At 37.3% G+C, this 27871-nt stretch overlaps 1 protein-coding gene across 2 annotated transcripts; it reads left to right on the top strand.

Moving 5' to 3' along the window:
- Window positions 1-209: 209 nt before the first annotated feature.
- On the top strand, window positions 210-27049 carry COG2 (component of oligomeric golgi complex 2). 2 transcript variants are annotated; one of them, XM_027631206.1, is made up of 18 exons: window positions 210-334; window positions 917-1078; window positions 1814-1879; window positions 2704-2784; window positions 3394-3497; window positions 4732-4840; window positions 6538-6717; window positions 7741-7865; window positions 9118-9244; window positions 12842-12981; window positions 16170-16231; window positions 17486-17637; window positions 19050-19250; window positions 20038-20110; window positions 21304-21446; window positions 23240-23379; window positions 24794-24974; window positions 26603-27049. In XM_027631206.1, the coding sequence occupies exons 1-18, from the start codon at window positions 263-265 to the stop codon at window positions 26702-26704; spliced, it is 2220 nt and encodes a 739-aa protein (XP_027487007.1). In that variant the 5' UTR covers window positions 210-262; the 3' UTR covers window positions 26705-27049. The 2 variants fall into 2 exon arrangements, with proteins under 2 accessions (XP_027487007.1, XP_027487016.1); XM_027631215.1 differs by lacking the exons at window positions 210-334; window positions 917-1078; window positions 1814-1879 and having other exon boundaries at window positions 2704-2783; window positions 3392-3497.
- Window positions 27050-27871: the final 822 nt, after the last annotated feature.

The following is a 27871-nucleotide window of genomic DNA, read 5'->3' as shown; positions in this document are numbered from 1 at the left end:
GTTCGGCCATAGGTTGGACCCGATGACCTCCCTCAGAGGTCTTTTCCAACCTTCACGATTCCTTGATTCTGTAACTTCCCCCGAGAAGGCTGGTCGGGCCGGCTGTAACCCCGCCCGCCTCACACACCGCCCGCCCCGCCCCGCCCCTCCGCTGCCTCCCGCAGTGCCGCTCGGAGCCGCACAGGGGGCGCTGCCGCCGCCGCCGCTCCGTGGTGCCGCTCTGGCGGAGGGGGCGGTGCCGCCGCCCTGGGCCAGGCCGGGCATGGAGGCGAAAAAGATGAACCTGCCGCGGGGTCCCGAGAACCTGTGTTTTGACAAGGACGAGTTCATGAAGGTGGGTGGGGGCCGCCGAAACTGGCGAGTTGCGGAGGGAGGAGGGGCCTCCTGAGGAGGGGGCGGGCGGGTCCCCTGCGGGAGAGAGGGTCGCGGAGCCTTGATCGGGATCTTACAGGTCCGCCACGGCTCTTCCCCCGGCCTCGGGCCTCGGGAACGCCGAGTGTGTCACTGACAAGGGATCCGGGATGTGGCCGTCTCCATGAAGGGCTGGGCTGCGAGTCTGGCGGGACCGAGAGGCCTCATTGCTTGGAGAGGTTAAAGTAGTTCTTAATACTGAATTTTGAATTTTGGTTGGTTGTTGTTTCGTGGTTTGTTTGTTCGGGTTTTTTAAAGTATTTGTAGGGAATATACGACCCTGTATTTTGGTGAGCTGGTCTCTAGGTACTCTATCCCAAGATACTCTGCGCTTATGAGCTTAAAGACCGAGAGTTTGGAACATTGGAAACTACTGAGTTAAGCCTTTTGCCCCCTAGAGCTTTAGTTCGGTCAACTCACTGGCACATGGAGTACTTTATTTTGGGTGTGTTCCCTGTGTGAACTGTTTGCTTACATTCTTCTCTCTTTCCTGTTTGACTTTCAGGCGGATTTTGATGTTGATCATTTTGTGTCAGACTGCAGGAAACGTGTGCAACTGGAAGAGCTCAGGGAGGATCTGGAGCTCTATTACAAACTCCTAAAAACTGCTATGGTAGAACTCATAAATAAGGACTATGCAGATTTTGTTAATCTCTCAACAAATCTAGTAAGTGTTATTAGTTGTACTGCATAGTTCAGACTTAAGGTGGTTCAGTGGGATTTTTATTTTTCACATGCAAAGTATATGGCTTTTATTTTGTCATTGTTAGATTTAAGACATCTTAAACTGTGAGCCCTTGCACTGAGAGAAACTGAGAGACTGTTCCTGTAGAACTTAGCTACTGTACAGAATTGCTCTTGGCCTGTAATAAATCTTTTAGATGTATGCTTTTTGTCTTGAAAAAGTGATTCATTAGGAAGTTAGATTCAGGGCAAACTTTGTTTCAAACTGTCAGCACTTCTAAAATTAAAGGAAATAAATCGTTTAAATAGAATAGCAGTGATACAAGTAAGGCCGCTCTGAAGGATCCTTTAGGAATCTTTAAACTTTTTATATAGTCAAAATATCTAAAAAAACCCTAAACCCAATCTACTTGACTGAACATTGTAATTGTTCCAGTTGTATAGGTTCAAAAACTGAGATGTAACATTTTTGTGGGAGGAAGAATTTCTATAGGTGGAAATTTTGTTTAACTTTTGGCTTTATGTGACAGGCAGTGTGATATTTTTATGTCTGAATTTGAGACAACATATTTTTGCATTGAATTTAAAACTGGAGATTATAGGGGGAGGCTTGTTTTCTCAGTTCTCTTTTAATATCTGTAAAATGATAGGCTTTGTCAGTAATTCATGTCTGAACTCACTGAAAAAGTCATAAATGTGTTTATGGTAACTTCTTTAGGTTGGCATGGACAAGGCTCTTAATCAGCTTTCAGTACCCTTGGGACAGTTGAAGGAAGAAGTTATGGTATGTTCAAAACAATCATTGTAGACAGCTGGGTAAACTTCAACTCACTTTCATATCATGTACAGAACATCTTTTACTGAAGTTAATACTTGTTATAATAAACTTCTTTTTGAAAAATTGATGACTGGTAGTAGGAGAAGCACTGTGTTTTCAAGCAGTTATAGTAGCAGTAAATTTATGTTTTTAGTAGTGCATTTCATCCAAGGGATAAAGGATTCCTTAAACATGACAAGTGAATGAACTTTTGCAAGACGGGTCTATGGTGATGTCTTGAAACTGTTTTAATACTTGAGTAACTTAAAAATGGTAGTAGATAATTCAGATGCAATACAGTCCCTTTAAGGACTTTTTTTGCTTAGTCTTGTGATTTAATCATAAAACGTCACCCTCTTGAAGGTGGGTATTATTCTGGCTCTTCCACCAGTGACTTGGGCTTTATAGCAAGGGCCAATTTTTGATCATCTTGGCAGCCACTTCAAAGAGATGTTTGCTGCATAAATGTACCTTCAAAATATCACAGTCTTGATGAGTAAAACAGAAAATAGGACCAGTCAGGGTAGAGAAATCCTTATTATTTGAAAAACACTATTTAAAACTGATTTAAATCTTCAGTTTCAAGACATAATGCAGTGGGTTTATTGTCTGGTTTTTTTAGGTGATAGGTCATTTGTTCTCTCTAAGGTAGTAAGAGAACACTTCTGGAGGAAGTATTTATACTTGCGGTGGCAATACCTTAATCTGTGCTCTGTTTTAAGTTTAGGTTTTTGAGTTAAGGTTTTCTTCTAACGTTAAATAGCTTTATATACTGACTTTTTCTCTCACAGAGTCTTAAGTCATGTGTCAGTGAAGGAATTCAAGCAGTAGATGACCGGATGACTAAACAAGAAGATATTAGAAGAAAAAAGGTACAGCAGATAAATTATTACCTTGAGAAGGTCATCCTTAGGATGAATTTGGTTTTGCCATTAACCCAGAGAAAATGAAATTTATAAAGTTTTAGGCTATCTGGGTTCACACTGTGCAGAATTGTGTACTTGTAATAATATATTTACATTTTGGTAGACAGACTTAATTTTTAACAATGTCTAGTTGATCATGAATCTTTATTTTACTTTTGTTTCCCAAAATATATATGTTTGATTTAGTTGGATTTTTTTTAATTATAGTTCTTGTTTCTGACTGTAGTAGTATATAAACTTATTGTGAATGGAATTGAAATACAGCTGTTTAATTTTTATAGGACGGGGGACACACTAACATTTGTCTTTGTGCTTAACTTTGAAAAAAATCAGGGATAAGAAAAGTTGTCCTTGGTCCATGACAAACGTTTGTGGGGTTTTATGGACTTATGTGAGCAATACTTCAAATGAGACATGACTCAAGTATTAAGATGAAGGGAGAAAACTTACACCAGGAAAAAAACCTGAAGAACTAAGAAACCGTCCGAAATATCTTCTTTAGGTGATATCAGTTGGGATTGGGGTCAGATATGGAAAATCTTTCTTTAATTACAGATGTGTGTCCTGAGACTTATTCATGTTATCCAGTCTGTTGAGAAAATTGAGAAGATTCTGCATTCCCAAGGCACTAAAGAATTGTCCTCATTAGAGGGAAACAGGTAAAAAAATATGTAATGTTCAGTTCTATTTGTAATTGATGGGACTAACTGAATTTCATAGGGTTGCTGAAGGTAACTTTCCAGGCATTAGGATATATTTTTAGAAGTGTAACTCTGATGGAATAAGTGACTGTAATTTTCTAGGTTTTAGTCTTTTGCCAACTAATCATTCACAGAACATGTAACTCAGACTCCATGGTTCCAAATTACTGGTGTTGCTTTCAGTAAGCAGCCTTTTGGAAGTTAGTGCAATAATTCTGGGGGGTTTTTTTGGACATTACTAATCTTGTCATGTCTGAAATAGTCTCTGCAGTACAGTTTGTTCCGATATCATTTGGAAGTGAAACAGAAAATAGCTTTTTTTGGTTTTCCCTGACTATGTATAGCCAAAAGGACTTTTGCAAGAAAGCCAAAGGCAGGCAAGGCAAACATATAATAGTTTTGGTACAAGGAAGTACAGATTCCAGTCAGACCTCTCCCTCTGCCTTTGCTGAGGAATGGAAGATGTCCTTCAACCAATTTGGAATTGATATACCAGTCATACCCTTGAAATGCTTGACCGGGATGCAAGTGCAACTTCAGCTGGAGGGAAGAGACAGCGTAAGACTGTCACTTCAATTTATTGTGCTGGATCACATAGTGGTGGGGGGAGCTGTAGAGAAAAATATGTTGATACCTAGAGGGACAAAGCATAAGCAGATGTTTTCAGTCAGAGTGAGGCATTTTGCAGAATTATGTTTGTAAGCAAGACGGAACTTGAATGGCTGAAAATTTGGCTCATTATTGGGGCTGTGTAGATGGTAGGACTGTTTCTCTGGGGATAACTGTCATTAATTTTACTGTATGACAGAAAGGGAAATAAGAAGCAAATCTGGATGGTGAAAGTCATTTATTGCAGTTTCTGAGCTCTCTTAAGGCTGACTTTCATGTGATTAGCCAAACTACGATATAGAAAACAGTGCTTCATACTGCTGAGGCAAGAGCTTATGTTCCTCTGAGCTTCTGCTTTACCCACTTCATATGTTGACAGCTGCAAAACAACTTTAATCATGTAGTGTGTTCCAGATCATTATTGCACAATTGCAGTAAGTCTAGTAGTACCTATCAGAATTCAAAATATTTAGATAAAACCACAAAAATTGAGGGAGAGCACTATCCATCTGCTACAGGTGAAAGTGAGTTAATTTGAAAGGATCTAACTGTGTATTTTTGTTTTATATCATCTGTCTTCTAGTCCACTTTTAACTGGACAAGTTTTAGAGAGAATTGCCACAGAATTTAATCAACTACAATTTCATGCAGTACAAAGCAAAGGAATGCCCCTTTTGGACAAAGTGAGACCAGTAAGTATTACACGATAGCAAGGTTAACACTTGTAGAGTCTGCACAACTGATATAATTGGAAGGCAAATGCCTGTTTCCACAGAGTTTTATTGAATTAATTTATGGGGAAAATGGGTTTCATGAGGTCATTTTTATTAGTTGACTAGAGCTACTGCTTTTTTTTGTGGATTTATTCCTTGTTTGCTAACTTCTTTAGGATAAATTACTTAGAATAAGAGTAGGAAATATGACAGAGATTTCTGTCAGCCTAACAAATCTTGCAGTTTGTCTGCTTACTGATACTGAGGCCTCATTCTGGAGATTTATGTTGGTTTTGTTAGCTGCAGCATACAGACCAGAATATAAATGGAATGTGCCTACACAGTGGCTGGCTTGAATATATTCAAGTTTGTCTTTTCATGAAATTACTCTGGCCATTCAGATCAGTATACTAATCTCCCCAATATCCTGTTTGTGATAATTATCTAATGTAAAAAATTAATTGATGGTTTGGTGGCGTTTTTTCTTCTGTCATTCAACAGAGAGAGGGAACAAATGAAAACTGGTGCTTAAAGGGAGGTAGGAATATGGAGATGGGGTAATGCTTTAGGCTGATTAGCATGGAGGTGTCATTCTTTATGGCTTTTGAGTAGTAAGGTAGTTCATAGTTCCAGTTTCTCCATTATATACCTATGCCTATTGGCAGTATAAACTTGTTTCAGCTCAAGATGTCCATTAGTACCATGTTGATTCATGGACAGTTTGCAGGACTATTCTGGCCATTGAGTTATCAAACTTGGATAATAACACGAGTAAGGGCAAGCAGCAGAGTAGTGTACATGGTGGGAGAACATTTGTCATGTGGCTTCCTTAATGGTGTGTGGCAGGACTTTTGTCCTGTACCTGTTAAGGGTCATCAGACTTTTGTCCTGTACCTGTTAAGGGTTTTATGACTAGTCAGTGATTGGGTTCCTGACTTTGCACGTTCGGTACAAATTCTGTGGAATCATTTTAGGATGGATGGACACAATACAGCATGTAAAAAGGCAGAAAAGAAATTCTTCTGGTTAAATTGATAGTTCAGCTGAGACTACATTAATGTGTGTTGCTGAATTTGCCTCAAATTGTTGTAAGGACTGTCTTGGGGCAGGAGTGTATCTGCAGGTAGTGTAGCAATGAGTTGGATCTAGTGGGAAAGGAGATGAGTAAAAATGGTTAACAAAAGGGAGAATGTATGTAGATTGAACCCTTTTTTTTTTTTTTCTTATTACTAGTGTCACTCATTGTTTGCAGTAATTTGACAAGTAATGTCGGGAACACACTGTCTTTTTAGTCTGACAGTGAGGGATAAATGCTACAGTTGTTATCTCTGGTCACTCATTGTAAATCTTTTGTTTATTGTCACACAATGGTTCAGTTGAACAAGGAACAATTATTCACCTATTTCCTCAGAATTAAATGGACCTTAGATAAGTTACCATGTAACTTATAGAGGAAAATAATTACCTTTAGCCTTATTATAATAAACACTGTGTTAAACAGCATCAGTAGTGCATTAAGTCTGTGTTAATGTTCGTTAACTGCCAGTTGTCAAAACTTTGGCACCTTTCAAATGAAAATGGAAAGCTGAGTTAGGTATTTCTAGACAGATTTACTTCAACAATGATGACAAGGCTTTGCTTTTGTTTTTATTACTGTATTTTGTTTCTCTTCATAGCGTATAGCTGGAATAACAGCTATGTTGCAGCAGTCTCTGGAAGGGCTGCTCTTGGAAGGCCTTCAAACTTCAAATGTTGACATAATACGCCACTGTCTTCGCACTTATGCAACAATTGATAAAACACGAGATGCAGAGGCATTAGTTGGTCAAGTGCTTGTAAAACCTTATGTAGATGAGGTAAGATAAAGTAAAAAATCCCAACTGATTTGCAAATGTGCCTATTTTTCGTGTTAACCTCCAGCTTTCAGTAGCAGCTTCAAAATACCTTTGTGGAGAAAGCAGGAGAACTGAGCTCCAACAAAATGTCATTGTCAATTTGTTTATTTTTACTATTTAATAAAAAAAAGATGGAAAGATTCTCTTACCTGCCTGTCACCAATTTCAGGTTATATCCAGTTGGGATTCTTCTTCTTATCTACATTTTTCTTGGGATGAGGAATGAACAAAACAAATCCATCCTCTTAAGGACGAGCTTCCATTGGGTGCTTGCTAATGCTGTAGCAACTGCTACAGTGGAGGATAGGTCATTTTCCTCTAGGTTTTCTCAGTGTCTACTCTTTCACTAGTTTTGCACCATTCTGCTTGTTTATGCAGCAAGAGGCAAAAGCGTTTAGACAGGTGGAAGAATACCAAGAAACAAGCTATTGTTCTTTTCCTTTGTTGTCCAACTACTGTCTGCCTTCTCTTTATGGCAGAGATTATCCCTTTTCACTGGATATGAGGTACTGTCCAGACAAACTGCTTTGCCAGTTGCATTAAAGGCTTAGCTTTGTCACAGAAGTTTCTTGGCTTCGGCTTGCCTGTATTTGGAATTGGACCAACAACCTCTACATTTAGAAGAAATTTTTTACTTTATTCTGAGGTTTGATTAGCTTTTGTCAGTCAGTTGTTTAACTTCACAGTCTGCTTTAGGTGACAGTGATGTGACAGTGAGTTGGGAGCCAGACACAGTGACTAACATTCAAAAGCAAAGAGCATGTTACCATTCTTGGGGCTAGCAGTAAGAATGCTGCACTAAAGGAAGTAATAATTCAAGCTGGCAAGTTGTACTTGTAGACTGTAATATAAAGAAGTAATATACTGACTATCAAAATATTTGAGTTTATAGTGTTAGGAGTTTTGAGTGAGTAACTGTGAGTCTTACATTACAGCATTTTATATTCACTTTTCTGACATTTAACACTGAACTCTTCCCAACAGGTGATTGTGGAAGAGTATGTGCAATCTCATCCTAATGGCCTTCAGGCTATGTACAGTAGACTGTTGGATTTTGTTCCTCATCATTGCCGTCTCTTGCGTGAAGTAACAGGGGGAGCTATTTCGAGGTGAATATCTTGGGGGTTTCTCTCAGTTGCACTGAAATGACAACAAGTAATTTTGAAATGCTTTGCGTTATTAGCTTTCACGCACTAATGACTTATCTGGACTTTTCTGAAGATTTGTAGTCAGGTTTGATTTCTCTCTCATGTCTGTGCTTTTCAAAACTAAACAGTGAACAGACTTTCTTGGTGCTGTGGCCCAGACCTTCAGAGGAAGGAAAAACAATCCTGTATTTCAGTAGTAGAAGTGAGTCCAGTTCATAATACAATGTGTCAGATAAGTTGGTTTTTTGAACCCATTAAATATGATTTTACACTTCATCCAAGGAGAAGAGCATAATAAAGCTATTAAAAATATAAGTTCAAAAGTTATTGAATTGTTAGTGCACATCAGAAAAGTGGGGATGATCCCCAAAGGTTTGACTGATTTATCGCATGTACTGAAACTATAAGTTTCATTGATTTGTGCTTACACTGTCTTCTCTGAAAGTGCTTAATTCCTTATGCAATTTAATTGCCTGTTTTGAAGTTTAAATAATTCAGGTCTACTGAATTGTATCCATTTATTCATCTGTTTGCAGGCTGGTTAAATAGTAGACTGCTGTAATTAGCAGAACTATGGATGTAGCCCCTAGGGACTGCAGAATTACTTTTCTAATTAGTCATCCATTGCTGAGCTTTTTATAACTCCTAATTTTTAGTAACATTTCAATTCTTTTAATCCCTCAGCAAGTGTTAATCTCTCTTCTTAATGGAATGTCTCCACTCTGTACTGTGGTGTACTAAACTGGTATTGAATGCTTTTATCTCTTCTGCTCTCAATTTATATGTTTTCATAATCAGGGTAGCTTTTAATCTTTTGCTTTGAACACAATATCATGTATAAATACAGCTTAGAACAATGAGGAAAAAGTTCTGCTTCTTTTTATTACATTAGTCACATTACTTGTACTCTGTAGGAGTTCTTAGCTGAAATGTGCTCATTTTCCAGAACACCCTTGCAAGATATATAACTGATAAATTTTTTTAAACACTTTGAGAGTTATTAAAAATACTTTGGATTTGATGAGACTGTGGAATTGGATAAGAAACCTCACAGGAAGAATAGTTTAAGGGAATCTGCATAACTATGTAAAAAAAAATAAAATAAAATTACGTTTTGTCTAGTTCAGTGCATGTATTTTTTTAGTTATCCCTACCTCCAGTTAGAAGCCTGGTGATAAAATATAACCATGGAATAATTGCAATTTGTTTTTAGTGCAAAAGCAGATATTGTTCCTGGATATGATTTCTTAGTGAATTCAGTGTGGCCAGAAATAGTACGCGGTTTGGAAGAGAAATTGCCATCACTGTTTAACCCTGGAAACCCAGATGTGTTTCATGAGGTAATTAATTTTATTTTTTTCCATTTCTGATTTCTTTGACACACACAAGAATTAAATGAGTCGTGTTCTCTAGTTTTTTTCCCCTCTGCTTTTTTTGTGTAAATTCATGTTGTTGCATGGCTTGAAAGAAGAGGTTATCTCAAATCACTTGACTCAGTTTTTACAGGAAGTAATTCTCCCCTGAAATTTGTCAGAAAAGCTCACGGAGAAGTTATTGGAAGCCGTTTAGTCATGTGAATTAGTATTTGTTTTGGGAATAGATATTCTTTCATAATTGCAGAACTGCAGCATAATTGAAGGTGGGAGTGGATGACTCCAGTGTTCGCCCAAGTCTAGGACTTCTGTATAGCAAGGGCTGTCATGTTAATTAAATACCTGGGTTACAATTCTGTACTAGGGGAAGGTTAAAAAACTTCGTTTCACTTGCTTGTTTTAGCTTTTGCTCTCCTACAGTACTGCAGATTATGTTGTGATTAGAAATACAAGTCACCTAAAAGAAATAAAAATAGTTGGAGATCCTACCATCAGGTGTGGAACATAAAAGTATTATTTTCTGTGGTATCACAATCAACTATGAAGCAAGCTTAGATTAAATAATGAATTTAAAGCAGTTGTCACTCTTGTATTTTCTTCACTGGCAGTGCTGCTCTGCTTCTAAAAGATCATCTTTTACTAATGGTGAAATAGATTTCTTGGTCTGGTATGAATATTGGCTCCGGCAGTATTTTATTAGCACGTCACAAGTAGAAAATATGAGCTTTCTGCTTTTCCTCATGTCCTGTCTGCTTGTATTTAACCATGATTGCTGGAAAAAATTGATTTTTTTTTTTTCCTTGCAACTTGACTTGTGATTAGCACGAGACATTTTATTTTCAAGACAGAGATGGGAAACAGTTATACATTGTCTGCAGGAGGTCATCTTAGGCAGATGACTTAGGGAAAAGCCTTGCTGGTGCAGGTTTATAAGGCATGTGATTCTTCCTGTGTTTATGCTAAATTACTTTTACTAAATACTTACATTTTCTTGGAATTTAAGATCTCTTTTTGTACAGATTGAATAATTGAAAGCAGGCAGGCGTGACAGTGAATGTCTGCAGAGCTGGCTCTGAATAAGAAGCAAATTAAATGAATGTTGAAGAAAGTTGCCATGCAAATGACACTATACTGTGTTCCCCCTCCCTCGTGACAACAGTTTACCATAAAGCTTCAGTCACTATTCAAGCTTTCACCTAATTCCTTGCATGCTGCAAGTCATGAGCCTTTTGGTGTTCTGTGCTGCATGGTCTACCCAGGAATGTATTTTAGCTTCAGAAAAGCTGGGTTTGCTTGTAAGTCTGTCGTCTTTTATTACACTGATATTGTCTAAAAATGGCATTGCATTATTTTAAAAGGCCACCTACTATCCAAAAAAACCCCATAAAAAAAAACAACATCCACCCATGACTTTCAGGTAAGTCATGTAGTAAGTCTAAAGTACTTTCCAGACTGCTTTTGACTACTTAAGTGACTCAGGGGCATTAAAATAATTAAAATATTTTACCTAAAAATCAACATCAAGTTGAAATGCCAAGTGTAAAATTGCCATTATACCTACCTGAAGACTAAGAGTTCTGAGTTAAGAGGGAGAAAAAAAAAAAATTTAAAATTGTTTTTGCACTGCTCATGAGCCAAGTAATGCAACAGAGATTTTAGACAGTTATCTATCTCTGTTTGCTATGTTGATAGAAATGCAGAAAAGTCTTTCACCAGGTTTGTTTGCATATGTTTATGTGTATAGGTTCAATGCTGAAAAGTTTGAATATGCAGTATTACCTCTTAGGTTTTTAGATGTAGAGGAGAGAGGGAAATGGAAACATTTATTTTAAATCCTTTAGAAATCAGACTGGCAGCATTAAGTATGTATGTTGAAATAACTATTTATTTGTGCAGAGTTGGGATTTGGTTTTTTTAAAGTTGCTTCAGGTTGATGTACCCTTATTTCTAAGTCAGATTTGTAGATTTACAGCTATTTGGAAAGAATACTTCTTTTATCCCTAGAGGTTCATTTGAGATTAAGTTTAGGTTCCTGTGTTTGAATATCGCTCCATTTTGGTTCCTAATTTAAATAACTCTGCAGTTAACAATCCAATCCTAGAAGCCAAAACCGGAAACAATCTTGCAGATCTCCTGGATATAATTGTATCATTAACTAGATAAATGTCTCTTGAGTTGTCTTCTATTTTGAAAGTGATAGGTCTTTACAGAGTGTTTGATTTATATCTCTGACTTAAGATAGCAGAGCATTAACAGATTGTTTTTTACAGTGCTGGGTTTGTTATCTAAAAAGGAGGCCTGAAAGAGCACTAATCTGTCATTCATTCTGGATCTAACTCCCAAACCTTTATGGGTCCATTGTGTTATAAATACAACCAGGTTAGCAGAAAAGTAGTTACCTAAAAGCTTTTGTGTGCATTTTTCAGAATACTACTCCTTACAATGTTCTGCTGCTTCATAAGAGGCAAAATCACATCACTCCCGTAGTGCTCTGGCTTGTGGTAAAAGCCTGGCTGCTGCAGCCCTGCTGCTGCTCTTACTGCAGTGAAGTCAGAAGCACTGAGAGATTCGGTCAGGCTTATTTCATTAATTCAGCAGTGGCTTAATAAGAATGTGTGATAGGTTTTATGGCTAATTCCTATTTTTATAACTAGAAGAAAGTTGCACAGAAGCCAAACTGGTTTTCATTCCACAGAAATAATTTTAACTGTAGCTGTATTTTGATTTTAAATTTATTTACATAAGCTTTGTGTTCTCTTAACAAGGTCTATTTTATGTGAAAGAACTTTTTTTGGTACTATTTTAATTCTGGTTTTCACTCAGATATTTGGCTTTCTTCTTTGTTCATGATTAAATTTATTATTTCATTATTTTCAGTGCATTAATAAGTTACTGTTGGGAGTAAGTCCACAGTGTATTTGGGGATTAATGTAATTTTTTTTTTCGCTTGCAACCAACTTAATACTATTGGTAAATATCTTATTAGAAGTATACACTAGATGAAGTTAGTTTGTCTGAAATTGTTTGAAGCTCTTCTGCAAATATTTGGTATTTGCAAAACATTTTTTGGGAAACAGATCTAGAAATTCTTATAATACAGGTCCTGTGTAACAGACAAAAATATCATGCTTCCATTCTCGTGTGTGTTTGGCTATGTGTGCTTATGAGTTTCATTCCTGATTATTTCTGTTTGTTTATCTCCTGCACCTGACTCTGTTCCTAGTTTGTGCAGCACTGTTGTTCCACCCCAGTGACTGAGCTCAGAAGTACTGCTGCATCTCTCTGATCCATTCTGCTTGTTCAATGTGCTTGGACAGTTTTATGCTTTTTCGAAGTGACCCATGCTAGCTTTCCTTACTGGACAGAAACACCTACTAGTTAACTGGGTTTGGTTTTGTTGCAGTCCAGGGTTTTAGCCTTGTGTGATTAGGTGATGGGCTGTCAGCCCACTCTTAACCTCACCCTTAACTGTAGCATGATACAAGAGTTCTGCTGAATGGGTGGTAGCCTGCCTTGGTTGCTGGGACCCCGTGTGTGATCAGAACACTCTTTCTCTTTCTGCAGAAGTACACTACTAGTATGGATTTTGTACAGAAATTTGAACGACAGTGTGGCTCCCAGGCCAGTGTGAAACGGTTAAGATCTCATCCCTCTTACCACAGCTTTAACAACAAATGGAATTTGCCTGTATATTTTCAAATAAGGTTGGTATGCATTTTTTTTTGTTCACTCTTTCAAAAACAGTTTAGTCACAGCAAGATGATCTGGCTTACAGTCAGATCTCCTCATTGTTCAAAGTTTCACTTGTCAACAAATCATAGTAGAAAGCAAACTAAGAATTTAATTACTAAGTCATGTAACTGTTTTATATATCTTTCTGCAATTTAGCAAAATCACAGCCTACTGTTCTTCGATAGGTATCGTGTTGTTACACCAGATTTGATATTCTACTCATAAGACTTTGGGGACGAGATCTAAATAAGTCTTGAACTCTTGTTTCAAATTCTTTTTTGCCAGTGTCCCTGGAACTAAACTGTATGTTGAAAGATGCTACTTGTGCAAAATCTAGAGGAATACTTATTGTGAGGGAAGAAGTCTTTCTTCTTAGAAGTACAGAATTAAAGGACTTGACAACTTGTAGATTTTCCAGATCTAGCCATATTTCTGACATCCTTTTTGTCTCACAGGATGTAGTCTTTAAAGTGCTGGGGTTTGTAGCATTGCCTTCCCAAAGATTGCCCTACTATTCCCTGTTCCTGAGGAGCTAAATAATAACTTTTAGCTTATTTTTCCAGCAGGTCTGATGTAGCTGTAGCACTACCTTTTAGAGACCTTGCAACTAGAAGAGAGTAGAGAGACACAAGAAAGCCCTGGTTTAATTCTTGTAATGTTAGAATTTTAATTAACAAAATAGAATGTAAAACTGTATTTTTAAAAAGTGTAGTCTACATGTCTGATTGTTGGGCTGGATACCAAGCCTTCAAGCAAGGAAGACAGCCATTGATGACTTGAGTGTGCCATGTGTGATCTCTCTTGGTCCAAAGCCTTCTGACAGTCTCTTAAAAAAAAAAAAAAAAAAAAAAAAAGGAAGAGAAATTGATGCTTATTTTTAGCCTGAATCACTTGAGTGGCCTTGTTTATTGGATGGTTCTGTAATTGGCAGTGACCGTACCATAGTCACATTTATGCAGGTTCTTTAATCGAGGATAAATCTACATTTCTGCTGAAAAATTCCATCCAGAAATCTTATGAGTGGTGGAGTTAATGTAAGTGACAGGAGCGTGGGGCTGGGAGCAGGGTCTTAGTGTTTTAGTGGTTCATGGTGTTTGGTAAAATGGTAGTTACAGCACCTGGTTTGGTTTTTTGCTTGCACATCTGTTCCCATGGCTGTGAACTGATGAGGCTCTGTTACTCTGGGCAAAAAAAGGCTGACATTCAACTCCAGTCCCAAGGGAAAGGGCAGCAGTTCTCGCTACAGTAGTGATGTGGAGTGCTCAGACTAAAAGTGTCCATGGAACTAAAAGTGTCCATTATGAACCTTTTAACAAATATGTCATTAACAGGTCTGTATGTCTGCCCCTTTTGTTTGAAAGTGTAACTTTTTTAGTAAGAGACCACTTGATCCCACTTTGATACTCTTGCTCATAAAATTGAAATGGAGCTTCAGCATATTCTTGCTGTTAAAAAATGATTGCCATTAGGCATTCTGAGCTCTGATTGATTAAAAAACTTTTAAAAAATCATTTTCTTGTAAGATTACTGTAAATCTAAATAGTGCACTATTTTGATAAATGGTTGGATAACAGCAACTGGTTCATCTTTCACCATATTATTGCTTTTTATTGGAATAATCTGATAACTTTTGGAAGTGCCCATGACTTCTTTAGTGCAAAATTTTGAAAATAATGTGACATATTCATTATATATATATTAGGGAAACTTTTTACTTGATATATATTAACATCTTTTAAGTCATACAAGATTTTTATTGAAATATTATCTCACAATATGACATTTATAGTTAAAATTCAGGATTTTTCTTCCTTTTTCAATTACAGAAATTACCCAGAAAAATCAACCACCACTAAACCCTTTACAAATGATCCTTTGAGGAACAGATAGATGTTCAGGCACTTCTTCTTTAGCAGTGCTGGCACAAACAGCCCCAGTAACTCTTTCCTGTGCCATTCTTTCAGTTATGTCAGTCCAACTGGTTGTGGAGCTGTAGTGAACCCCACATTGGGGAAATCTTTTTCGTATGTCGGAAACATTCAGGAAAAATTCTGTCATTGTTCAAAATCTTATTCTGTTCTCTAATCCTTTTCACCATAAGACTAAAAGACACTGCTCTGGTGGTGGAGGCAGTGCATAGGCAGAAATGAGGTTTTGAAGCCGTTTCACGAATATGTTTAGTTGCTAAACGTGCATCTTAGTCCATTAGGAGTTTGAACAAGAAAACCCAGGTGGGCCCCTGTTCTGATCTAGAAATGACAGTTAGGAAGCTATAAGAGAAGCCCTACAGGTTCATAATTAGTAAGTTTGATAGAAAGGTTTACAGAGTTACTGTGATGGACATAAAAGCAAAAAAAAAAGGGAAACCAATGACAATAGAACTTTCTGTAAGGGAGCTTAAATGATAGAGTTATTTCAGTGCTTGGAGGGAAAACCTGGTTAAAGAAGGATTTTTTGCAACTCTAACTTTGCAGTTTTTAGATGAGGTAAATGCTATGTTGTTTATCCAATATGCATTAAATATGGAAAAATATCAGAGTTTTTAATAACTTCTGCTGTTATAATTCACCTAAAAATTGTGAAGGTATGATTTTTTTTTTTGTATTTTTTTTTCTTCTTCAAAGGGTGAATTTTTTAAAAGGGAGGGTCAGGGTATCCTGTGAGGAACTATTGATTTTTATTAGGTACAGAATTGTTTGCAGAACCTTATGCTTCTGTTCTTTAACAAACATGTAGAAAGCTGGAACCCCCAGTGTCACATGACATATCTGAAGGTCAACTAAAGCAAGTATGAGTCAATTTGTTCAGTTTTAGTTTAAAAACAGTAACAAAACAAGAAACTTCACTCCTCAAAAAGGGTGAGGACTTGTCTCTCTGCTAGCTATCATTTTGATAATATTTGCAACCATGACTTTAACAGTTTCCCAAAGCATAAGCTTTGTATGTGCCTGTAAAATGTCAAAGATTCTCTTTCAACTGTTTGAATGCCGGTGTGGTTTATATCCCAATTTAAGTTGGGCAAAAATAACCCTATGTTTAAAATCTGTGTATGTATATTGATAGCACAATGAAATAATACTGAAGTAAGCACTGAAAAATGTCTTGGCATCAATTTAAGCAACTGCTGAATGGTGATATTCAAAACTTTTCTGTCTCTTAGATTCAGAGAAATAGCAGGGGCCTTAGAAGAAGCACTTTCAGATACACTAGAGGAAGCACCAGGTAAACTTTTATGGCAAAAAATACTCTTCTTATTGTAAAGGAATCAGCGGTATAAGTAGCAGTGGTTACTGTCTGTCTGTTAAATATTTAGTAACATGCATCCCGTGGTTCACATGAGCTTTCTGATTAACTGATTAAATAATATAATTCATTTTTATAGAGATAGCAATGTGGGAGTACTGTTCAGTGATCACTCTTCTTATTAAAAACACCCCTTTTGGCAGCAGTTGTTGACATACTTATAGAACCATCCGCTCAGTGCAAGAAGGAACTAAATTAGCATTTCACATCCTCTAAGTAACAACCAAAAGGCTATGCTGTGTTATTTGGGCATATTTTTCTTAATTGTTGTAGCACTATGTAGAGGCAAAAATGACTGTCTATTGGCAGCATCTGGGCTTGCTATGGTTTATAGTGTTGCTATCTGGTCCAAAAACATACACTGATTTATGAGCAGATGAGGAGGTATGCACAAGAAGAATTAGAGTGAAAGGGGATAACCTGGTATATTCATTAGAAGTATGTTTTAATCAGAAATACTAACTTCAGTTAACAGAGTGCAGAAGGCAGCTAAGAAGGCAGCTAAGAGCCACATAAATATCTCTGTGTGTATATGCACACACACATGCCCTCTGAAGAAAACAAGGAGAAAAAAATCCTAATGGAGACAAAATGCATAAATCTTACCACTTCAAGGTGTGGAACTTGCAGACACATTCCTTAACTTTCTAATTGTATTCTATAAAATGTTACTGTGAATGACTTTTAAAGTATTTTTTTTAAATATGGATATTTCTACTGTGTTTTAAATAAATATTTATAGCAAATATCTCATATAACTGTGAGAGGAGCAGTAGTTTAGTGCTAAAGGAGTATTATGTTGTGGTTGGCAGGCATATCTAATATAACTTCTTCATAAGATTGCCAAAAATTATCCTGGAAATGTTATGTCCTGAAGTAGATTATTTGGCCAAGCTGTTTCTCCCTTTATTGCATGCAAATTCTGACTTATTGCTTCGACCTGCACAGCTACAGCAAGACTTAGTGGAATTTGAAATATAAAGCATTGAGGAGCTAGTATTTTAAGAGTTTATTTCAGACAATGCTTAATAAATTTCTATCTTTTTGATTGTGTCTCTCTGCAAGACTTTTGTTTGTTTGTTTGTTTTAGTCTTAGATAATGTACTTACACTGATGTTACATCTTTTAAAAATGTGCTTAGGAACTTGACCTTTGTTCCCTAATTATTTCTAGCTGGCAGCTCATACTGTCTTTTGGCCACTCACATGGTCTGGATGAGTCTTCTGAAGTGCTGGTCAGATCAAATGTTTTTACCATTATTAGCACACCGTTTGTGGAAACTTAGTCTGCAAATTTTGGCACGCTACTCTGTGTTCATCAGTGAGGTAAGAGACCAGCATGCTTTTGCTTTTGGTGATCGGGTGTGTCCATCAGTAAGAGACCTTTTGAAGCGAAGTATGTGACCTCTTTTTAAGCTTTTTTTTTTTTCCCCCTCGAACTTAACATTCTTTGGCAAGAACACTTTCAACCAGTTCATGGATTTGGTTTATAAAAAGTATCACTGCAAAATACATGATTAACCATAAATATCAGTACTGTTGCAGTGTTACTGTCTGATGGTTGCCAAGGCTGTACTTACATGTTGCTTAATACTGCCTCTGCCACTGAAAGAAGTAGTCACAGTCTTGGTTTTCTTCTGTTTATCTGTTGATAAAGTGAATGAGGTTGTGAAACAGAGCCAGGTGAAAAATAAACATGCAAGTGAAAAGGGGTAAGATAAACTGAATTAGTTGTTTGGTATTGAGAATGTAAAACCAGAAGCTTCCTGGGCAACTGACTCAACATCAGTGATTCCCTGCTTCTGAGCAGGAGAAATTGTGCTTTGCTCTTTTACTCCCTGCTCCCGGCCATACAAGTTTGCCCCTGTTTCTGCTGTCATAGAAAGAGAGCATGATAGAATAATTGGAATTTGAGGAGATTTCTGGGGGTCATCTGGTCCAAATTCATGCTCAAAATAGTGCCAGCGTAGATGAGGTTGTGCAGAGCCTCAAGTTGAATCTTGAGTATATCCAAAGATGGCAGTTTTGCTCCTTCCTGGGACCCGTAGTCCAGTGACTGATTACTTTTTCCTTCTATTTGATCAGAATTTCCCGTGCTACGGTACTTATACATTGCCTCTTACCTTGTCACTGTGCCTCAAGATAAGATCTGATTCCATCTTCTCTATACAGACCCCTTAGGTGGTTGAAGACAGAAGTAAGATCTGCCTTCATACTATTTTTTGCAACTCAATGACTTAGTTCTCTCAACCAAATTAGCTCATGAAAAATACTGATAAGTACCACAGTTAAAACAGAGTAGTGAAGCACTTGACTGACAGCAGAGAGCTTGAGGAGGTGGGAGAAAGGAGTTGTATGACAGCAGTGAGTAGTTATGACTTTGTATTCCAGCATATGTAAATAAACTGTGTTTCTGCGAAGCAGGTAATGATCAAATTCTTGGTCTCGCACGTTCCCCCAGTGCGACAATTTATTTGAACATCATGCAGGTGAAAATTGCTGCAGGACTAGACTGCCCTCTCTTATACCAACAGATTTGCTCCAAATCATCCAACTTTGTAGTGCACCAAAATGTTTTTAAAATACACTTTTTTACATAATTTATGAATGGTAATATCCCTTGAAAGTGTGGCATTGTAATGCTGAGAACTTATAAATCCTTTATATACTGTTTCAGTTTGTCCAACTTGAACTGCCTTCACTATTGCTCAGGTTCACATTTCCATTTGATGTTTCAGGTTTCTGTAAGGCCCATTTCCAGTGAGAATACAAAGGAAAGCAAAAAATCTGTGCCAGTTGGTAGAAAGGAATCTTCTGTAAGCCTCAACCCTAGTGAGGATCAAGGGAATGGGTCTTCTCCAGAAAGTCTACCAGTGTCTTATATATCTAGTACTCAGCTGGTATATGTTGCTGCAGATCTGGACAAACTCCAAGATCAGGTTTGTGCTTGTGACTTTACTTACAAAAGAGCCTTTGATGTTTGGCATATTGTTAAGGGCATTAAACTGTTTAAATAATGTACCATAAAGTTCTTTTTAAATCTTAAATGCTAAGACTTGGGTGGTCTGATATAGAAGATGTCACCTGAAATATGTGGCCTACTCTTACTTGGAATGGCAGATTACAGGGAAACCACCTCAGATATTTAAATGTTTTTTATTGGTAGCTGCTGGACTTTACCCCTAAAATAATTTGTTTTTGGTGTGAAGAGTCACTCCGCCAGTCCTACCTTGTCTAGTAAAGTCTCTGTTGCAGCTTGGAGTGTGGTGCAACATTCAGCTTTAATATTATATTCTCTTTTAAATGTCTACTAGTTTTAGTCTTTGAGGTTGAAAAAGCTTTTATCATCATGATTATACTTGATTAATGATCCAGAATTTTGAAGAGAGTTGTATGGTATTAATTTTTGTCCAGAAGGGACGAATTCTGTGTATTTTTGATCAATAAGGCTGAAATTTCTGTAGTTTGTGAAATTGTAAGTTGCAGGTAGAATTTGTTAATTCTAAATTATTTGCTCTGAGTATAGTAGTAAGGTAGAGGATTTAGTGTGTAGGCCTTAATTCCCGTGCATATTCTACTACTAGTTTCTCAGAACTGCAGCAAAACTATAGAAATTGAAGGTGTCTTTTGATGCTCTTTAAACTTGCAGGATGTAGAAGAAGTAATTAAATGTTTATAACATAACTGTATCTCTCTTGATTTTTGGATGTTGGGGTTTTTTTTCAGATTCCTGACATATTAGACATGATTAAACCAAAGCTTGAAATGATTGGTGTCAAGAATATGTCTTGTATTGCAGGTAAAGCTTAGAGGTTCCTTCCCCTTTCTCCCCACATCCCCTCTGCTAAACAAATGAAATCAACTTTTACACAGTTGCATTATTACAGTGAAAATTTGAAAAGACTAATGTGTTTATTACTTAATGAAACGTGCTTTATGTTTAAATTGTTAAATAGAAACAATCTTGAACAGACATGGTGAGTCTGGAAAATGTTTAATGATTAAAATTGGGTGAGTCTAAAGTGCTTTTAGGATTCTTCCCCAGAAAGTGAGGACTTTATACCAAAAGATTCATTTTATATCTTTAAACTCCTACATATAAAAGAATTGGGGAAGAAGTAAGGAGAGGCTTTCTGTTATCCAATTGGAACTAAAGTATTTTTCTAAGATGATATTTCTCTCTCAAGCCTGATGAATCATATAAGGGCGAGAGTTATCAAAGTATCATAGTTAAACACCTTAACTTCAGAGGACAGAAGCAATTCAGTCTTTTAGCCACTTTTTTTTCTGGGTTTTTGTTTGGTTTTTTGTTTGGGGCGGTTTGCTTTTTTTTGGTTTTGGCTTGTTTCTAGTTTTGTTTTTTGTTGTTGGTTTGTTTTTTCATCTGATCATTCTTTATGTGAAATACGGAGTTTGATTTTAATTTAGTAATTAAAGCTAAGCATGTAGCTGCATGAGTGAATTAGTCCCTGTCTTCAAGCCTAGCCAAAAGTTCTGTGTTGTGAATTCCACTTAAACCTCTAAATTAGAATTATTGGTAGATGTCGAAGTCCATAAGAGATGTAGGAGTTTGTGCACATCTCCTACTCAGTAAATGGTCTGTTGTCAATCACAACTTTGAGTTGAACATAGTCCAGTCATTCCATAAGGAATTTAGAGAGAAAGAATTTCACAACCACAATTTTTTTGGAAGCTCGGAGCCTTTTGATTCAAATCCCTTGCTTCATTGGTAATACTGAAAAAACTTTTAACCTGGAGAATGTTACTTTACCCCTTGTTTCTTTCCTTCCCTTCATCCGTGTTTCTGGCTGAGGAATGGTTGGTGTTACTAGTAATGTTTTATAAATGGCTGGTGTGTGTTTATTTGGTAAGCATATCCTGTATTTGACACCAGAAAGTGAGTGAGATTGGAAGCATGATGGGGTTCACATAATTTGTGTTGTGATTGGGCAGGGTAGCTCAGTTTAAACTTTAGCATTTTTACTTGAACAGGAGCCTTGGAAGATTCAAAGGCTTCTCTATCAGCCTGTGTGCCTACCTTGAATAACAGGATTATCCAGGATCTCAGTGAGTCCTCCTTCGCATACCTGAAGAGTGCACTGGAAGTTCCAAGATTATATAGGAGAACCAACAAGGTCAGTGATGGTTGCAGAGGCAAAAGTAAATCTCAGAAAGGCCTTTGCTAAGATTGTTGTGAGTTCTTATCTTCAGATATGCCTGTCCATATCTGCTTGACAGTCAAGAGCTCTATTAAATATCTTGAGATAATTTAATTATTTATTGTTTACTTCATGGTGAAAGGCAAAAAAGGGGGTATTTTCAAAATTTAAGGTTAGGGAAACAGTGATGAGAGCCTGGGCCTGAAGTAGAAGGAAGGCCAAGAAGTAGAACTCTAGATGTGCAAAAGAAAAAAGGGTTAATGGGGATGTTTCCCTCATGTCACAGCATATACTGTAAGATGCAATGCTGCTGAGTGCCAGACTTATTTTAGGAGTCTGACACTTCTGCCTGCAGTGTCAAGAAACTTCCTCCCATTGAGCTAGATGCTTTGATTTGGTTCAAGAAGTATCTTGCACAGAAGGAAACAGATAAGAATGGCTAATAAGAGTAATTTGTTGAGTGTAACAAGAAGTAACGGTGAAATAAGGTGCTGAAACCAATTGTCTGATCTTGGCTTGTGTTACTCCTGTGGCATGCCTTTGCCAGTCTCTCTAGACAGTTGTCTTGGTAGTTAGCTTGGTATCATTCAGTCAATAGAGAAAAATCAAAGTAATGTGAACCAGAGACTACTACATCCTTGCCTAATTTGAACACAGGAGGCAGGCTGAAATGGCAGGCCACAGCTCTTCCCATTTCACCCCTCTCCCCTTGCTTTTTCTTCCTACTGTACTCTGCATAGTGATTTAGGGGACTGCCATTGTCTCTGTTGTCCATTGGCTGTTGAAGCAGATGCTGTGCCAACACAAAGACATAGGACCTGGCCACCTTCAAGTCAGGCGAGGTACTGGCTTGAGCTCTGTACTCCAAGAGTGTGACTGCATTGCTGTCTCGGCCATCGGTGTAACTGGCTTTATGCGTTGCAAAACCTGAGCTGATAAACAGGAGAGAGATCACTTGGGTAGAGAAGGTACATTATTACAGATGTGTTAAGTTCTGGCAACTTCATTTTTCAATGTTCTAATACTTTGACTTTTTTTTAGCAGAATTCAGAATTTGGTATGAGAATTAGTCTTTTGCATGAATCGTGCAAAGACTTTTGCTTGACCAGGTTCTAAGTAAGACATTACTGAGATATTTTCAGGTGTCAGAGATTTTGTGTACCCTGAATATATTCTGTTGGTTTGCAATGCATGAGGTTCACCCAAACTATTCGTGGATCATCCCTGGAGAGAGGAAGCATTCTGCAACCAAAACTACCTGAGAAGAAGATAGTGAGGGGATATTAATTATCCCCAAAGCATTCTTCTAGAAAATATAATGAGGGAGCAGAATGGTGTAAGAACAGAAGGAAACATGTCTTCAATTTAGTGAAGTGTAGTACAAAGCAGTAGGTATTTTAACAAACTCTGTAAATAATCTGTTTTGGACATGGAGTGTGCTCACCTTTCTCTGGAATCAGCATGAGCAGAAAGAGCATTCGTGATCATACCCTGATAATAGGAGTGGCTGGCATGTGCATCTCTCAAAAAGCTTTGGTCATTTTGAACCTTATTCTATATTATATCACACTGTGTAACACTACTGAATAACTGTGATGCTGTCTTTCCTGTGTATAATGATCTCTTCATTGACTTGTCTTGATTGGAGTACGTATCTCGTTGCTTAGATACAGCCTTAGCATTTTATATATCTGCTAGAATTGGGTGTTGACACTTTAAATAAACTACTGGTTCTTTTTTCCCCAACTTGTTTCCATGTCATCTACCAGGAGGTGCCAACTAAAGCTTCACCTTACGTTGACAGTGCTCTTAAGCCCTTCTACCGACTGCAGAATGAATACAAAGATACCTTGAAGCAGCCCATGATTCATCAGTGGTTGGAAGGTGCTCTCTCTGAAAGCACACAAAAGTAAGAGAATCATACAGAACATTCTTTGCTTTAATTAAAAACTCCAGTGTCCATTGAATGGGTACAGAAAAAAACCTAAACCACTATGAATTAACACAACTGTAAACAAAACAAGAATATACCACTCTTTTGTTGGGGTATATTTCTTCAGACTTACTCTGTTGTTTTGTATTCAGCAGATGAAAACCTGGGCAGGGAATCCAGGACCTGGCCTCTGCTCAGATCTGTGCAAACTGTGACCTTGGGGGCATTTGAAAAATTGATTAGCTCTAGGAATGCAACAATAAACTAAAAATTTGCATTTTGTTTCAGACTTGGTGTAAGACCTTAATCTCATGTTATTTTCAATGAACAATGGTTGAATTTTCAGGAAACTTGAGTTCTGCTGTCCTTTGACTTTTTTAATGTATGTAATGATTATCTAACATCTTAGTGGTGTAAAAAAAAGACCTTCTTTAGCTATCCCTATCTAATTATCCTTCTAAAAGGTTTACCTGCTTTGTGTTGCCTCCTTGTTTAAAAATAAGTATCGGGAAGATTCTTTCAGCTTTGTTAATTCTAACAGTAGTAGTTTTCTTAGGCTCTTAGAAAGTTAAACATTTTAGGAAATTATAGAACATAGCTCAGTCTGGTCACTTCTCTTATGGATCCTCTAATTTCCCACTGTTGCTCTATTTTCTCCTCCTAGCTATTCTTATGACTTATTTTTAACAACTCGCTGTCCCAGGCATCTCTTGATATGATATTATGTCATTCCCACTAAGGCATGGGATTTCAGTCCATAAGGCTTTTTGAACTTCTGTTACTTAGTTGATTTGTTTACCTTCTTTGATTCTATGCTTTCTTTAATCAGGTATGTGGGAAGTGGCGTTTTATTTCATCTATACCATTTTTGATGTAGGATTAGTGTTCTTCTGACTTTTTCTGCCAGCTTCCTGAGACTCCTGATTAGATTAGTTTCTTCATTTTAGAAATAGGCATTTATGACTGGTATGCACGTGCATGCTCTCATATACACTTCTGTAACTTACTTAAAAATAGGACTGTAAGGATGTTATTCTTGTCCTGTGTGTAAAAACAATTTTAGTCAGTGTCAATAGAGGCTGATTTAGGCTGTTGAAAATTGAACAATTGCATTCCTTGGTCACTATTGAGTACAAACATCTTGAGCAGGTCAAAAATGTTATGATGAGAAGGCGGCTTCAAGATGGAATAGTAATCTTGAGAGTGACCTCTAGAAGTAATGATGGAAATACTGATTAATTGATAATGATGAAAACATAAGTAGCTTTCTTGCAAGGAAAGCTATTCCTGCCAGCACTGTTCAGCAGTTTTCTCAGTGATGTAGTGCTATGTATGAAGTAGGCTTTTCTGTAAAAGTGGACATTTTTTTCTTTAATCTTCCTTAATTTAGGTATTATGAAACTGTATCTGATGTGCTCAGTTCTGTTAAGAAAATGGAAGAGAGCCTAAAAAGGTTGAAGCAAGCCAGAAGAACTGTGACTTCAAACCCTGTTGGTACAAACGGGGGCATGAGTGATGATAACAAAATCCGACTGCAGCTGGCCCTAGATGTTGAGTATTTTGGAGAACAAGTAAGTTATGAGAAAGAAGGGGTTTTTTTATTACTACTACTGGTTTTGGAAGGGAGTGAGATAGAAGAGGGAAGGGAAGCAAGACTCAGATTCTGGTCTTGAAGGCTTTGTTGGTGTGGGTTTGTGATTTGGGTTTTTCTTTTTTTTTTTTTCCACACTTGTATAATGGAGGTGATTTGAGACCTTGATGATTGTAGATACCACATGAGCAATGCATGCTTTCCTGGCCTTTCTTATACAAATGCAAAACTTTTATTTCTTGCTGTTCAAAATTCAAATGCTGCTTAGTGCTTGGAAGCTTTAAGAAGAAACACTGTGTGGACAGATCAGAGGGTAGGGGCCTCCCTTAGATCTGATAGAAACTTCTTTATGGCCCTGCTTCTGTTTGCCTTTTCCCGGGGTGTTTCCAGCCTTGACTTTCTGCACAGTCAAGATCTGTTCCCAAGAGCTTTGAAGATGTTGGCCTGATTTGTTGTGCTGCACAACTGTAAGTTCTTTTCAGTGCCAAATATGAAACCCTAAATAACAAAGCACATAAAAAAAGAAAATATTCCAGGAAGCGTGTGCAGTAGCTACATCAAATTGAATACTGTTTGTACTCGTTTATTTCTGAAAATCTTATATAGAAATAAACTTCCAAGTGCAAGTCCATATCAGTAGTTGCCAAGGAGCTGTGGTCAGTCTTGTTTATGAACACATGCTGTTGATGCATTGTAACAAGTAGATTAAGTCTGCTTTTGTGTGAGCAAATGCTTTTCTCAGATATGAGACTTACCACAAGGACAATTTGGGTGGAAGTAGGGAAATCTTAATAACAAGAACTAGTATTTGTCAGCTTTTGCCTCGGGTTGAGCTTTTGGTCTTTTATTCCTGTTATGTGCACAAACGTCACTGCACTATGAGTTTAAACTGAACTGGAATAGATTATTCATAGTTGTTTAGGAGATGTCTTGATACATGTTAATATTACAAACAGTTCCAGCAGCAAACACCTTTTGAGAATTGTTTCATTATGGTTTTAGTTACATCTAGATTTTTGTTTCAGTGCACTCTTATTTTTCTCATGGTCATACTTTTCTAATTGTCAGAGCAATAGATTTCCTGGCTAAGAAATTACTAGCAGCAACATCTGTATTTGTAGAGTTGTTTTCATCTCCCAGGAAGTTCAAGGCTAGAACCATAGGCTCTTGCAGCCTATTGAAATGCTTTCACCATCATGCTGTTGGCTGTTCTTGGATGTATTCATGTTTATCTTTAAAGTTTTGCCCAGAAACCTCATTTGGAGTTTGAAAAAAAAAAAAATCAGTTGAAAATCAATGAATTAAAACCAACTACAACCAAGTTTCTGTTTTTGACTACTTCACTGGAAAACTTCCAACTGGCTTTAGTTACAAGTTGCCTAGAAGATGAAATATTTCCCTGCAAGACAGTACATTAACTAGAAAGACTTATATGAGCAAAGTTGAAGACAAATATTTTTATACTTTGCACTATATGCAGTTGTGGGGTTTTGCCTCACATAGATGCAGGAGAAGATATATACTTGGCTAAACGTTTGAAGTGGAATAATAATTTGTGAGGTTTTTTATGTTTTACAGAAAAATAATGCTTTTTCTCCGTCTTTTTAGATACAAAAGATGGGACTGGAAACAAGCAGCATAAGAAGCTTTTCAGCCCTTATAGAGTTGGTTCTAACTGCCAAGGACCAGGCTACAGCAGAACAATCCTAGATATTTTTGAAAGCATGTGATTGAAGATATACAATGTTCCAAAAAGAAAGACAGAGAATTTAACTCTGCTTTATTTTACCAAATAAGTAGCAATGAAGTGCTTCCTAATGTATCTCGAGCAACAAATCAGTGTATCTGCTGTCAAGATAAACTTGTTTCACCAAAAGACTGAGAATTTATCATAGTTATCCATTATATGGAAAGCAATTAAAAGTTCTAAACTTTCTACTATAGAATAAAGTAGAAGAAAATGTTTCTCTTATTTTTGTTGTACAACTTAAAATGTAGAAGAATGAAGTTATATGTTGAAAATAATATGTAATAAATTGTCTTCCTAACTTTTGACGTCCCATACTTTTTTGAATCAAATGTATTAATTGATGGCTGTCCTATAACCCAACCCTGAGGTGGGATAACTGAGGTTCTTGTTAGTAGATCCCTTGGGGTGGATTGGAGTGAAATGATGCTGAATGACTGGTGTTTATATATATATATTTTGCAGGTTTATTTTAGAACAGTCTGGTTGCAATGGAAAGGAGTTATGTTGCCATTTCAGTTATTATCTATAGAAATATAACAGTATAAAAGTATAAAGATATCACTTAATAAATAAGGGAAAGAAAGAAAGAGAAATAAAGGATAAGAGTACATAGTGGACAGGAGAGATATCACCACGTGTGGACCCAATGACAAGACTTGGTTGAAGTGATGGTCTCAATCTTGATCCCTCAGGGGTGGCGAAAGCCCACAAAACAAGGAGTGTAATGGATATATATCTATATGTTCAGGCTCAGATGGGAACGCCCAAGTACTTCCTATGGTGGGTGAGGATTTTACACTGTCTGATGCAACACTGGATCACCTGCAGTTCTCTGGTGGAAGGCCCTGGAAATCATGCTGGGGGCACTTCGGGTGTTGTTGGTGCTGTCTGTCCGTAACTTGACGTCATCTTTGCTTGACTGGTGATACGTGTATGAACAGTTGCAGCCTTTCCCACAGTTTGCCACAGTGGGAATTTTTGTCCAGATGCATTAACCGGGATGTACTAATTAGATTTCGCCTCTGTCAGGTCTGGAATCAGGGTCTTAGTGTCACAAATTCCTCCCTTCTCTACTTATCTCAGGTTTCTACTGTGGTGGCTTATCTTATGGTAAGTCAATTCTGTGG

Source organism: Corapipo altera, unplaced genomic scaffold (assembly GCF_003945725.1).
Source record: "Corapipo altera isolate COAL_440 unplaced genomic scaffold, ASM394572v1 2b, whole genome shotgun sequence".
NCBI classification, from domain to species: domain Eukaryota; kingdom Metazoa; phylum Chordata; class Aves; order Passeriformes; family Pipridae; genus Corapipo; species Corapipo altera.
The sequence above is the reverse complement of the archived record's forward strand: the minus strand, read 5'-3'. Positions and strand labels throughout refer to the sequence as shown.

Excerpts from the sequence above, each read along its gene's own strand:
- COG2 (XM_027631206.1), top strand. The coding sequence starts at position 263 with ATGGAGGCGAAAAAGATGAACCTGCCGCGGGGTCCCGAGAACCTGTGT. Across the intron at positions 2,785-3,393 it reads AAGATATTAGAAGAAAAAAG|ATGTGTGTCCTGAGACTTAT; the intron begins GTACAGCAGATA and ends CTTTAATTACAG. Across the intron at positions 16,232-17,485 it reads TACACTAGAGGAAGCACCAG|CTGGCAGCTCATACTGTCTT; the intron begins GTAAACTTTTAT and ends AATTATTTCTAG.